The sequence below is a fragment of the Rhea pennata genome, chromosome 17 (genome assembly GCF_028389875.1).
Source record: "Rhea pennata isolate bPtePen1 chromosome 17, bPtePen1.pri, whole genome shotgun sequence".
Classification (NCBI taxonomy): domain Eukaryota; kingdom Metazoa; phylum Chordata; class Aves; order Rheiformes; family Rheidae; genus Rhea; species Rhea pennata.
In genome coordinates this window covers 3,796,663-3,810,179 of record NC_084679.1, presented here as the reverse complement: position 1 = coordinate 3,810,179, position 13,517 = coordinate 3,796,663, and the positions used below count along the sequence as shown (strand labels likewise).

At 64.5% G+C, this 13,517-nt stretch overlaps 1 protein-coding gene across 2 annotated transcripts; it reads right to left on the bottom strand.

Annotated features, from left to right (window-relative positions):
• Positions 1 to 950: 950 nt before the first annotated feature.
• Positions 951 to 13,056, bottom strand: HIP1R (huntingtin interacting protein 1 related). Of its 2 annotated transcripts, XM_062590021.1 has the most exons (32): positions 12,913 to 13,056; positions 11,399 to 11,462; positions 10,901 to 11,043; positions 10,529 to 10,585; positions 10,299 to 10,379; positions 10,072 to 10,148; positions 9,790 to 9,851; positions 9,118 to 9,258; positions 8,972 to 9,029; positions 8,813 to 8,888; positions 8,592 to 8,729; positions 8,149 to 8,207; positions 7,999 to 8,071; positions 7,643 to 7,826; positions 7,471 to 7,559; positions 7,229 to 7,345; positions 6,721 to 6,822; positions 6,421 to 6,615; positions 6,118 to 6,265; positions 5,931 to 6,017; positions 5,673 to 5,780; positions 5,429 to 5,565; positions 4,990 to 5,100; positions 4,682 to 4,740; positions 4,281 to 4,311; positions 4,082 to 4,144; positions 3,455 to 3,555; positions 3,244 to 3,349; positions 3,035 to 3,158; positions 2,772 to 2,833; positions 2,488 to 2,685; positions 951 to 1,887 (listed from the first exon to the last, which is right to left on the bottom strand). In XM_062590021.1, exons 1-32 carry the CDS (start codon positions 13,003 to 13,005, stop codon positions 1,840 to 1,842), a joined length of 3,192 nt encoding a protein of 1,063 aa, XP_062446005.1. In that variant the 5' UTR covers positions 13,006 to 13,056; the 3' UTR covers positions 951 to 1,839. The 2 variants fall into 2 exon arrangements, with proteins under 2 accessions (XP_062446005.1, XP_062446006.1); XM_062590022.1 differs by lacking the exons at positions 951 to 1,887; positions 2,488 to 2,685; positions 2,772 to 2,833; positions 3,035 to 3,158; positions 3,244 to 3,349 and having other exon boundaries at positions 3,471 to 3,727.
• Positions 13,057 to 13,517: the final 461 nt, after the last annotated feature.

Here is a 13,517-nt window from a genome sequence, read left to right as displayed (position 1 = left end):
AAAAATAGCGTTAGAATATAAGTGATACTTTATTTTTTTTATTTATTTATATATTTATATTTTGTTGGGTTTGTGGTTTTCTTTTTTTTCTTTTCTTTTTTCTTTTCTTTTTTTTCTTTTTTTTTTTTTTTTTTTTTTTTTTTTTTTTTTTTTTTTTTTGGCGTGTGTGTACTCACTTCCATGGATTGCTTTACCTGTAGCTGCTCTTGTTAGCATTGATTCCAGCAGAGCCTAATGAAATAAGGCCGCAGTGCTGGCCAAGTTGTGTCTACCCATGCTTTTAAAGTCCCATTTCCCTTTACTGTTGACCGCAGTGTGCGTCCGAAGTTAGCGTGCCTGATGATTAAACCATATTATTTCCATTATGAAAGTTGCACGTGGTTAGGATAACTTCATTCTCCAGGCAAATTAATCCTTATTCCTGCCTATAAGTAGCCCGCCAGCTCCGAGGGCCAGCGCGGCCCTTTGCAACGCGGGCAGGCTGCTGGGGACGTGGCGGCGCGGGCGCCCTTGCGGTGCTGACGGCGCGAGGCAGAGGCAAGGCTGCCGCCTGCAGCTCGCCCCGGGCCGGCTTTTCCTATATGTATATCTTATATATATTAAAAAAATACATACTGCTGCAAGGCTTTGGACACCGGCTCCATCCCACCCGCCCCGATACGCTCAGGCTGTGGCGGCTCCTTCTTGGAGATCTTCAGAAGCTGCCCGGCCGCGATCGTGCGTGCGCCAGGTTGGACTAGGTGGTCTCCAGAGGTCCCCGCCGACCCCAGCCCCTCCGGGATGCCGCGGTTACGGCAGGCGAGGGCACGCGGCGAGCCCACGGCAGGGTCTAGTCACCCTTCGGAGCAGCTCCCGGCCCTTCTCCAGCAGCAGGAGGGGGCTAACGCAACCCCCCAGCCCCCGTTTACCCACGCCAACCCAGATGCTCCGACCAAGCACGGCAAAGGACGTATTTTAAATATGCTGCTTTAATAATCTACGGCTTGGTAGTAGTTCAAAGAGAAGATACAGAATTTTTCTTATACCCAAGTGTCGCTTCCGGACACTAATTCCTTATTGCTTCAGACATTTCGACTTCTAATAGCCCATGGCTCACACAGGCCACAGTTATATTTAATTCTGCTAATTACCTTAAATATAAAACATAATGAAACTGATCCCCTGACATTGCTGTAGTAATAAAAAATAGAAAAGAAAAAGAATGGTTGTATCCTTATTGCCAGTGTGTGCTAGTAACTGCTTTTTTTTTTCCCCCCTTTTTTTTTTCTTTTTTTTTCTCCCTTATAAAAGCCCTGTTCCTTGCACCAGGTAAAGCTAAATTGTCCTGTCCTTTGAGAACCAATCCCATGCAGAAACCAAGTTAAATTATTCCTCAGGCTGGAAAAAGGGTAATTAAAAAAACTGTTGCAAGAAAAGATCAAAAAATTCCCTACTTTAAAAACATTTCACATTTCTTTAAAAGGGTCCGAGCAGTACAGTAGAGAGCTACATTTCGTGAAGAGTCCTAGTGCTGATAAAATCAGGGGGGAAATAAATAAAAAATAAAAAATAAAGAAAATCAACCCAAACCAATCCCAAGTTAAATTTAAGAGGGAGAGCTGCTGCTCCAAGAGGCCACCGGTGTGTCCCAGCACTGCTGCGAGGAGCTCGGCTGCCCCGCTGATAGGAATAAACTGTTAAAAAAAAAAAAAAAAAGGAAGAAGAAGAAGAAAAGAAAAAAAACCTGCACTCCCCTCGTAGCCCCCCCGGGGTGAGCGGCAGCCCCGGCGCCGTCATCTGTTTAAAACACAGACGCGAGAGCGGCAGCCCCGGCCGCCGGCTCCTCTCCCTCCGCGCACGCTAGAAGGTGGCGACGTGAGCCTGGAAAAGGTCGGCGTCTTGCTCCAGCTGCAACGGCAACGGGGAAGGGGAAAGAGTGATACGTTTCACGCGTGCTTCGGATGCATTTTATATGCTAGATACGTATTTTATACAACTTTGTGTGTTTCATGTGCATAGCACATGCACTGTATACATTATATACACCTATACGATGTCTATATACATACATATATTATACAACTGTCTTATACACTATATACATATTTGATACAGCTCCACGTGTTTTTATGTCCATCTTTCATGCATTTTATACGTTATATACATACTTTATACAACCCTTATATGCATTTTACATGCATTGTGTGTGTTATATATCTACTTTATACAATTGTTTTAGGTGCAATTCATGCATTTTATAAAATATCTATATAATGGATATATTCATATATCATAGGTATTATATATAACTATATATTTTAATATTTATACATACATAGTATATATAATTTTATATATTATAATATAGATGCAATACATATTATATATATGGTGTTTTTATATATATATATATATATATATATATATATATAAAATAAATGTTTCAGCCTCGAGGCGCGTATGCCACCCCTCCATGCACACGGGCACGGTGGTGCCGGCAGGTCCTACCTCACCCTCCTGCTTCTGCAGGTGTCCGGGCTTCTGGGCCAGCGGCGGCTTCTTGAGGATGCCGCGGCGAGGGGCCGGCTCCGGCGCCGGCTCGGCCTCGGCGCCGCAGCCGCCGGCCAAGGCGTAGTGCTGCCGCCGGAGCTCGCCCAGGCGCCGGCGCTCGCCCTCCAGCTGCTTCTCCAGCTCCAGCACCTTCACCTGCGCCGCAAGCAGCCGCCTCAGCCCCGGCGCCGCCACCGCCGCTTCCCCCCGCGCTGCGCTCAGCAGGGACACGGAGGCCTTACCTGCGCCTCCATCTCCTCCTTCTTCAGCTTGATGAGAGACATGCCCGAGAAGTCCATGGTGTCTGCGGGGAAGAGGCGGTGGAGGCGGGCAGCGGCCAGGAACCATGCAGCTTTCTGCTTCCACCACCACCACCTCCACCACCACCACCTCCCTCCACCACCACCACCACCACCTCCCTCCACCACCACCACCACTTCCACCTCCTCCACTTCCAACTCCCTCCACCACCACTACCCCCACCCCGCCTTCGCCAAATCTCCACCTTTCTCCTCGATCCGCTCCTGGCCCGAGCGGGTGGAGGCCACCACGTTGGCGGCCATCTCGTTGACGCTGCGTGAGCACTCCTGCAGCTTGCCCAGGTTCCCGCTGCGCTTGTCGGCTTTCACCTGCGGCAACCAGGGCCGCGCGTCACTGCCGGCAAAGCGGCCCCCCGCGCCGGAGAGGCGGCGGGCGGCGGCGCCGCGCGGGTACCTTGGAGGCAGCGACGAGCTGGGCCGTGCTGGCGGCGATCTCGTGGGAGCACACCATCAGCTCTTCGTACTTGCCCGTGCGCAGAACGACCCGGTCCGCCGCTTCCCTGCGGGGTCCGACCGGAAGGCGGATTGGTCGGGCCGGCGCCGAGGAGAGTTTTAAGAAGGTTTTTGCGCCGCCCGCCCAGCGCGCCCCGCGGGAGGGTACCTACACGAGCTGCGAGGCGCCCCAGCCCACCGCCTTGGAGGCGGAAATCAGCCCCTCCGTCCAGCGCGAGTTCTTGGCGTAAAACTCCCGCGTCGTTGCTGCCCCCTGTCGTCACGAGAACGTTTGGGCCCGGGCGAGCGAGCCGCCTTCCAACGCCCCTTCCCGAGCTGGCACCTCAAAGCCAACTTGGAAGCCGGTTAGTTGCACCCGCGTGTTTGATCCCCTGGAGCAGGTCCTGCAAGATGCGGTGCGAACCCACAGCCCCAGCAGCAACTCTCTAAAGCCGAAAGACTCGGGAAACTGAGCCACAAAGCAACGGCGGCGGCACGATTCAGTGCTCTACGAGCCGCTTTTACTGGCCTGCTCCAGTCTGGGCTGGGAAGCTTCGCTTTAGAGCCCACAGTCTGCCAGTTTGGATAAAAACAGGCAGGACTCTCGGCCCTCATCCCGAGACGGACAACGCTTTGAGCAGGATCTGCCCAGCACAGAGCTATCTGTCTCCATCGAGGAGGTTTCCCACAGTACCACTAACACCAGCAAGCGTGAAATTCAGCTGATGTTTCTGCAAATCACGCAAAATTCTCCCACATTTCACACCGGTGCGTAGCGAAGAGTGGAAGGGAGGACTTACCCGGCCGCTTTCTACTATCTCCTTCTGCAAGTTTGTGGATGTCATTACAAGAAGTCGAATTGCCTGGATCAAAGAAAAACGGATTCTGGTGTTTGCCAGGGATTTTATACTGAAGGGCGGATCTTGCCAACGGTGATGAGTTAGAGTTTTGCATGGTTTTTGCTCCCCCGAGAACAAGCCCAGTGTCCACGGTACTGACCTTCATTAGGTCTGTGCAGGAGTTCAGGATTCTGCAGGAAAACAAGAGAAAAGTATTTAGCGCCCTCCGATGCCACGGTCAGGAAAGGAAGATTCCCGAGTCACAAAAAGTGTTTTTTTGGAGACCGGCCAGCTCCGTCGAAGCCCACAGAAAGCAATGGAGAAAGAGAAGCCATAGTCAATTGGCTTAGATGTTCGGCATCACGAAGATGCAGCACCAGACGCCAGCTGAGGCTTTGGGGCCAAATACAGACCAGCAGGTACGATAAGGACACGCTTTTATAGCCACCACGTGACGGACACGCGGCACCAAAGCGATTTGCCAGTGCTGTTCCACAGCCGGGCGCACACGAGGGTGTCGCAGGCTGGCCAAACCTGCCCGCATTAACCCTCTTCGCTCACCTCTCGTTCACCTCCAGCTGGACACCGGAGCTTTCGTTCCTGGCCTGACTCATCATCTCCTGTGGGGAAATGCAAGAGGAAGAGCTCAACGCCACATCACGGCGATAACTAGGCACACTAGAGGTGGAAAAAAAGAGACATGGGATAAATGGAAATTTTGCCTCCAAGGGTTCATTGTTTTGCCTCTTCAGCAGCCTGGGACATCTCAGACCCGTGCGATGGACAGACACTAAGTCTCCAGCTGGTCACTGCCTCTGCCCAAGGGCACACGTTGAGGGTTACACGCCAGTCCAAGAGCTTCGCCTCACCTCTATCCGCCTGACGGCTTCTTCGATAGCTGCCGAGGTAGAGGCCATCTCCTTCTCAACCATGTCCCCCAGCTCCTCTTGCTTGATGTCTAAGCTCTTGGGTCTCAGCTCCTGCCAAAGGGGGCAGGGGACGGCAACGAGCGAGGGAAAGAAGAGCGGTTGTAAGGGATGAAACCCAAACAGGGGTATCAGACTCCGTCCTCCCTCCTAAACAAGTAAAACTACAGGACTAGTGCTCTGCAGAGAGCAGGGACAGAGCACGTCCGCCACCGCCGCGTGGCGGATACGGGCCTCGGAGGTACCACGCGCGCAGGTCTCCAAAGGACTCAGGAGAGCTGCTCGTCTCTACGTTAACAGGATTTTAACGGAACAGACTAACGGAGATTTCCACATCTCGGAAAGCTGGGAATCGTCCGCTGCGGTTCGTTAAGGCTCCTACCTGGGCCAGCCGGAGGAGGCCCTGGAGCGCCGCCCGCACGCCGGCCAGCTCGGCCCGGCGCAGCGACCGCTGGTCCGCCAGCTCGCCCAGGTAGTCGAGGCTCTGCCGGCCGCAGTCGCGGCAGGTCTCCATCAGCCCTGCCGGAGGGAAGGGGTCGGCGGCGGGCGCGCGGCACCGACGCCGGCAGGAGCTCCCCGGCCGGCGGGTTGCCGCGGCGAGCTCCGCCGGGCAGCTCCTCACTCACGGTCGGCGCGGTCCGGGGGAGCCAGGCGGGACGTGGCGCTGCCGTTCACGATGGCGTCGGCGGTGAGGTGCGAGAAGAGGACCAAGGCCCCCACCAGCCCGGCGGCGTCTGCGCCGCGGGAGCACCGGGGTCAGGCGCCGCCTCGCAAACGTCGCCCTCAGCCTCCCTCCCGGCGCTGAAACCGCCGGCAACCGCGGCGCTCGGCGCGCACGCGAGCGGGGCCGGGGCGAGGCGGCGGCGGCGCGGCACGGCGCCTACCTGCGGCGGCGGCCACGTAGCGCTCGTGCCCCTGCTCCAGGGCGCTGGTGGAGTCCAGGGCCGCCTGCGCCCGGCTGAGCAGGTAATCTGCAACGACACGGGGCCGAGGAAGGGGCTTCGGGCCGCGTCGCCTCTCCGGAGGGGGCGGGAGGGGGGGAACGCGCCGGCGGTCGACGCGGCCGCCTACCCGGGGAGCTGGTGCAGCGGACGTGCAGCGGGTCGTCCAGCTGGGCGAGCGCGTCCCGCACGACGGCCGCGGCCTCCCGCGCGGCCTCCCGCAGGGCGCCGAACTGCTCGTCCAGCAGCTTCTGCTGCAGGCGCTGCTCCCGGTCGCTCTGCGGGGAGCGAGGGGCGCGTTGGCCGCGGTGCCCCGCCGCCGCGACCCCCAGCCCGAGCCCCGCGGCGAGGCGAAGCCGGCTCCCCGCGGCCTCCCGGGCGCCAGCAGCGCCGCCGGGCGCGAGGCGGGTCCGTCACGCGCGCTTCGCCCCACCTTCTCCAGCAGCCGCCCGTGCAGCTCGCGGACCTCGCCGGCGGCCCGCTCGGCCTCCCGGCTCTGCCGCAGCTCCTGCTCCCGGAGCAGGCCCTGCGCCGCCAGCAGCTCGCGCTCCTTCTCGCTCGCCGAGCGCCGCAGCAGCTCCTTCTCCTCCTGCAGAGCCTCCACGCGGGCGCCCAGCTCCGAGCCCGCCTGCGGAGCCCCGCGTCAGCCCCGCGCCGGCCCGGGGCCCAGCAGGCGCCCGGCGCGCGAGCCGGCGCCCGGCGTGCGAGCCAGCGCCCGGGTTGTGCCGCGTACCTGCTCGGCGCGGCCGAGGCGCTGCTGGACCTGGCTCAGCTCGTCCTGCCGGGCCTCCAGCTCCTGGCGCAGCTGCTCCAGCCGCAGGCTCTGGTCTTCCAGCTGCAAGCGCACGGCGGCGCGCGGGGCTGAGCGGCCCTGGTGGCCCCGCGCTCCGGCCCCGCTTCCCCGCCTTCCGCGGGCGTTGGGGAGCCGGGGGTTTTGGGGGGACGCCCTGAAGGGCTCGTTTCCCCGAGGGCAGAGGGTGCAGGACGGCAGAGCCCCTGGGGAGCCGCGGCACCCGGGCCCACGCGTCTCCGGGGAGGGGAAGGAACAGCGGGGTCCGGGCCAACGCGGGGGCGAAGGACGCGTTAAAGGGCAGCCGGGGGCCGAGCAGGCGTCGCCCAGCACGGGAGCCGGCCTAGCTCCCGCCGGGACCGGGACGGATTGAAACCGCCGGGCGTCTCCGAGAGGGGACGGTCCAACTTTCCCAGGTCCAAATCCAGCGCCCCGTTCCCGGCCGGCTCACCTTCATCTCGGACTCGCGTTTCACCTGCTCCACCTGAACCGCCAGCTGCTCCTTGACGCGCGCCACCTCCTCCTGGCTCTGCTGGGTGACCGTCAGCTGCTTGGCCGTGTCGGCGCTCTGCGCGGGAGACGCGCGAGTCACCGGCCTTCCGGAGGGGCTCCGAGCGGGCGGCCCCGGCGAGAAAACCGTTTCGCGGGTCTTTCGGAGACGGCCCGGGGGGCGAGGGGGAGCGGCGGCGGCACCTTCCTCAGCAGCTCGGCGTGCGCGTTGACCAGCTCGCTGTGCTTCTCCTTCAGCTTGGCGTAGCGCAGCTCCGTGGCGCCGGCTTTCCCTGCCGGGGGCAAGGGCACCGTCGGCGGCCGCCCCGGCGCCCCCCGAGCGCGTCCCCTCGCCGGCCCCGAGCCTTCGCCTTACTCTCGGCTTCGAGGCAGAGGCGCTGCGAGCGGTCGCCGTCCTCCTTGGCGCGCTGCAGCCGCTCCAGCTCGTCCCGCAGCTGCTCGTTGTCCACCAGCGCCTTCTGCTTCTGCTTGCGCTGCTCCTCCGCTTCGCCCTCCAGGCTGTTCACCTGCGCCTTGAGCTGCGTGACGTAGCGCTGCGCCTGCGCGCGGCGCCCGGCCGTCAGGCGCCCGCCCCGCACCGCCTGCGCTCCCCCCCGGGCCGGGCCAACGCGGCCACGAGACGCGCCGGAGACCTCTCCGCCGCCCGGGCCGCCAGGAGCCACCGAGGCGCCTCCGCGCCGACCTCGGCTCTCGTCCCCCGCGGGGCTTCACCTCCAGTTTAATTTTCTCCATCTCCTCGCGAAGCGCCTCCACCTCCTTCTTCAGGCTCTCGATCTGCGCGTCCCTGCCCGGAGAGGCAGGTCGGTGCCCGCGCCGCGCCCGGCCGGCCGCCCCACCGCCGCCGCCGCCGGCCTGCCTCACCTGTCGTCACGAATGCCGTTGGGCGGCCCAAAGGTTTGCTCGAATGTATCCGAGATGACCTGGGGAAGGCAGAAGGCACCGGGTGAGCCCCCCGCCACGTGGGTCCTGCCCCGGGTCCCACCACCTGGATGCCACCAGCTTCGTCCCATTGCCCAGGTGCTACCAGCTGGGTCCCACCGCCCATCTCACCACCTGGGTCCCACCATCCATCTCACCACCTGGGTCTCACCGCCCGGGTCCCACCACCCATCTCACCATCTGGGTCCCACAGCCTGGGTCCCACCACCCATCTCACCATCTGGGTCCCACCGCCTGGGTCCCACGACCCGGGTCCCACCGCCCATCTCACCATCTGGGTCCCACCATTCATCTCACCACCTGGGTCTCACCACCCGGGTCCCACCGCCCATCTCACCATCTGGGTCCCACCGCCCGAGCCCCACCTGCTGCTCCGCGGCAGGGGCTGTGCCGATCTCGATCAGCATCTCCGGCTCCTCATCCTCGGGGACTTCCTCAGGGATGACGACCACCGGCTTCACATGCTCGGCCAGCGCGGAGGCCCGCAGGAAGTTCGGGGGGCTCTGCGGGGAGGAGAGGAGGCGTCCGTGTCTCCGCCGGGCTCGGGGACCCCCGCGCGCCGCCGCCCCGGCGAGACCAGTGGTACCTCCGGCAGCCGGGGGATCTGGATGAGCCGCTTGAAGTACAGCATGTCGGACACCCTCTTGAAGAAGTTTTTGAGGCTGGAGAGGAGAGAGAGAGACAACCCGTCCGAGGGGGAGCCGGGAGGGAGGGAGGGAGGGGCGGCGGGCGCAGCGGCAGCTACCTGCGGAACTGCTCGTGGAAGCGGTCGCGGTGCCCTTGGAGCGTGTCGCCCGGCAGACCTGCAGCGAGCGGGGAGAGGCGGCTCAGCTCGGCACGGCACGGCGCAGCACGGCACGGCTCAGCGCCACCCGCGCAAGCCGGACTCACATGCGTGCAGCTTGAACATGAGCTTGACGGCGTAGTGGTAGAGGTGGCTGCAGTCCTGGACGACCTGGATGAGCGGGGCCAGGCGGCACTGCACCGCCGACATCTGCGACACGGCCACGGCCGCGCTGAGCTGCCTGAACACTGCCGGCGAGACAGGGCTGCCACCGCCGCCACCGCGGCACGCATCCCAGCTCCGAAACCCGCCACGTCCCCCTCCGGCTTCGCAGGGTTTACGGACGCGAGCCGGCGGCCCGGCGAGGCGGGGAGCAGAGGCGGCGCCGAGGACGCTCTGCCCGACGCCTCCCCCTCTCCGCGCGATTAAAAGGGCAGAAACCGCCAAATTTTAAGCCGTCAAAAATTCCCGGCGAGAGAGGCGAGCGGGGGCAGGCACGCACGGCCCCCGCCCTCCGCTTTGGGGGCGGAAAAGCTTGGAATTAACCAACGCAACCGACGCCTTTGCAGCGACAATAAATAACACCGGCACGTCCCACGCGTTTCCCTGCACTGCCTCTACAGGTAAGCGCGCCGGCCGGGAAATCCGGCTCGGAAACTATCTCGAAAATCTCCGCGTCCCCTCCGAGGCGGAGCAGGAAGAACCTCGGCCGCAACCCGACTCCCGGCCAAAGAGCGAAACTGTTGCTCAAGCGCCGCGGGGCCGGCCGGCCGCCTCACCCGACTCCGACAGCTTCAGCTCCCAGTCCAGGTAGTCGAACAGCTCCACCGTCAGCTGGAAGCTGCACAACAAACCACCCCGTCACCGCCGCCGCCGGGGCCGGTTTTCCGCCCTCGCGTTTCGAGGGCTCGGCCCGTTTGGCCGCCGCGGCGTGGGCGTCTCCCAGCTCCTCACCCCAGGCCCCGAGCCCAAAGACGCCGGAGCATGTGCAGCTCCGCGGGCGGCTCTAGGCGCGATAAACCTCCGGAAACACGCGCGACACATCTCCCTTCCCGGCTTACATGTTATTCACGTCGGTCCCAGCCGTCTTTTCCAGCACCTCATCCGTGACTTCGAGGCCCGGGGGGAACTCGGGGTGCTTGCAAAGGGAAAAACAACCCCCCAAACGCTGGCGGTGCTATATTTTGGGGCATGTCTCCCCGCGCCGTGCAGGAAAACAGCGCCCGGCGGGAGAGCCGGCGCGTGCCGGGCCGGGGGGCTGCTGCGTGAGCGGCGGGGCCGTCCCTACCTTGATGTGGAAGGAGATCTTGGTGAGGAGGAGGCGAGCGTAGATGCTCACCAGCTGCCCGTAGCGGTCGTGCAGATGGCCCTGGAGGGAGCGGGACAGCGGGTGCTGCTCAGCGCCCACCCGGAAAGCCCCCAACACCCCCCCGCCCACCCCGGGACCGGGCACCCTCCTCCAAAACCTCAGATAAAAAGACCCCACCGCTCTCCGACCCGGCCACCGGCATCGCTTACCCACAGGTCTCCCATCTCGCGGATGTTGCTTCGATACCTCTGGCAGTCCTGGATCACCTGGGGGGCAAGAGCAGGGGGATGCGGGGGGCCGCGGGGCAGGGCCTGCGGCGGACGGCTCCAGGCTGGAGCCGCGGCCCCGAGCTCGGTTTTGCGGGAAGAGGACAGGGAGCCGCCGCCGTGCGGGAGCCCTGCAGCCCGGGCGCCCGCCCGGACCCACTGCCAGAGGATGGGATTTTTCCTCTCCCCCCTCCGCCTGGCATCTGCAAACCGAGGTTGCAGCATCAGCCGTAACAGGAGACGCCGAGACCTGCCGGAGGAGGAGGAGGAGGAAAACCGGCCGCCTCGGGAAGGGCGAGGAGCCCGGACACTCACGTTGGGGTGGCCGTCGCGCAGCACCTTGTGCAGGACGTGGCAGAACTTCCAGCTGAGGATGGCGCTGCTGGGCAGCGGCAGCCCGATGGCGTACGACCAGAAGGTGAAGGCGCCCTTCTCGTGGTGGGTCCCCAGGATGATCCCTGCCCGCGAGTCAAGGCCCCCGGGGAAGACACCGGAGAGCGGCGCGCGCCGGCCCCGCGCCTCTTCCCGCGTCGCCCGCCTCGGCCGGAGCCTCCTCCGCCGGGCGCAGCGGGGACGGGCTCTGCGCCTCTTAACCTCGCGCTAGAGCGGGAGCCGCTCACCCAGCCCCGAGCCGCCGTGCCTGTGGCTATTCCGGTTTTATTTTTCCTTCTGTTTATTCCTTCCTGGTTGCACCTTCTCCCCCTCCGGGACCTACCGCGAGGAGGGAGGAACCGGCACGCGACGGCAGCCCCGAGCGCGCTGAAAAGCCCCGCGCCAGCAGGAAGCCCCGGCGCCGTCCGAGCCAAAGGATACTGCGGGCATGCTTCTCCTTCACCGGCACCTCCTGTGCGTTGATGGCTTTGCTGATGCTGATGGCCTGTGGGGGAAAGCGGCCGTCAGCAGCCCCGGCCCCGCTCCGGGCACCAACGCGCCGATTTTTAACGCCCTTGTTGCCTTGGAGCCTCTCCCGCCCCGGCGGTTTTTCCTGCTCTGTTCTGGGACACCAGCGCTTGGTCCCAGAGCTGGTTTCGAGGGAAAACCGGCCACAGCCCTAAGGAAACGGCTCAGGAAGCAGCCGGGCAACTCTCGGCCCGGCATCGACGCTGACACCGGGACGGTGCTGGGGGGCGAACGGGGCTCTCAGCCAACGCCCCTGGGGTTTAGCTTCAGCTGTCACCCAGGCCGAAACCCGTCCACTTAGCTGGTATTTTTGCCCCCTTTTCCCCTCAGCACCAGCTGCGCTGGTGCGTTGGGGCCGCGAGGACGGAGGGGGCTGCTCTCGCCCGCTTGCTGCCCTCCCTGGCACCGGGAGTGAAGCCAGGTGGAAAACGCCAACGAGCCGGCGGAGGGAAAACGCTGCCGCCGGCCCCTCCTCGGCCCGCCGAGGCGATTATTTATCAGCGCTCCCCAGCTGGGCAGCCAAAGGAGACACGGCCAGGAGGAACCGGAATTGCCAGTTTCGGTCGTTCTCCGAAGTCAGCGATCGCCGTTTCCTACCAAAAGCGGCCGAGGGGCACCTTGACCCCGCGGGGCCCGAAATCGCTGCGGGCCTTCGCCGGGACGAGGCAGCCCGGGCGCCGCGGAAGGGGCGGCCGAGCAGGCGGGAGGCAGCCCGGGCCGCGCTCCGGCACGAGGCAGCGGCGCTGGCGAGGCCCGAGCGGCGAAAGGACGCGCCGGGGGTCGCCGGCCTTCCTCTCCTGCCCCAGCAGCGCCTGGAACGGGCTGCTTTAACCCGAAGTCAGGCACGGAAGGGAGCGCTCCGCGCTTCCCACGGGGAACACGCTGCCGCGGAGAGCCGCGCCGGAGCCGCCGGGGCTGGGACGAGCCGGAGCCGCCGGCGCCCCCCCGGTGCCGGGATGTTCGCCGCGGGGCGGCGCGGTGGCTCGCTGCCCCCCGGGACGGGTCCCGCCGGGAGCCGCGAGCGGGGCGGCCCCAGGCAGGCTGCCCGGGGCGACCGGGGGACGCAGCGCCGCTCAGCGCGCAGCGGCCCGGCCCGGCCGCGCACCTTTCCCTGCTCGCCCGTGTTTACCCGGCGGCAGCGGCCGCCAAGCAGCCACCGAGCAGCCGCCTCCTCCCCCGCCCCGGGCCGCGCTCGGCGCCCGCCGCGGGCACACGGAGCGCGGCCGCGGGGGTTGGGACCGGCCGGGCGCACGCGGTGGCGGCGGCGGCGCGGGAGGAAGCGGCGGTGCGGACGCGTGCTCGGCGCCGGGGGCACCCGCGGGGCGAGACCCCGCTCCGCTCCGCTCCGCTCGCGGGACCGCCCCCCCCTTCTTTTCCCTTCCTTTCCCTTCCCCTCCCCGCCGGTGCCGGCGCCCCTCAGCCCTTGCCTGGCTTTTGTCGAACTGCTCCCGCTCCGCCTCCAGGCTGTGCCCGCCGCGGCGGCTCAGCACCCGCGCCGGCACGTTCTTGATGCTGTTCATGGCCGGGCACCGGGCAGGCAGCGAGCGGCGCCGCCCGCCGGCTCCCGCGGCCGCGCACTGCGCCGCGCCGCGCCGCGCCCGCCGGGCACCAGGGCGCCCCCCGCGGCCGCGCCCGGCACCTGCGCGGCGCCGCCCCGCGCCCCGCCCCGCGCCGCGCCGCGCCGGCGGGGGGCAGCGGGCGGCTGCCGCGGGGCTGCGCCTCGCCGCTCCTCGCCGCAGCGGCCCCGCGACGCTTGCTGAACGCACCGCAAGCTGCCGGGCGCGGAGGGCAGCGCGCGCGCGGGAGCTCCGAGCGCCGCAGCCGCCGGCGCGGGGAGCCGGGCTGCCTCCCGCCGGGGCCTGCCAGGTGGCTGCCCGAAGCTGCAACCCCTCAGCTCGGGGAGAGGGGAGACAGCTTTATTCCGTACTTAGCTGTACTCCAGCTCTACCACTGACTTATCGGACTTAACTACTCCTAACTTCTTTCTCCTTTCTCTAAATACACCCTACAGCTATACGCACAACATTTTTAA

Coding starts and splice junctions, on each gene's coding strand:
- HIP1R (XM_062590021.1), bottom strand. CDS start 13,005: ATGAACAGCATCAAGAACGTGCCGGCGCGGGTGCTGAGCCGCCGCGGC. Junction 6,616..6,720: donor GCCTCGGCCGCGCCGAGCAG/GTACGCGGCACA, acceptor GGGGCTCCGCAG/GCGGGCTCGGAGCTGGGCGC. Junction 4,741..4,989: donor AAGCCGTCAGGCGGATAGAG/GTGAGGCGAAGC, acceptor ATTTCCCCACAG/GAGATGATGAGTCAGGCCAG.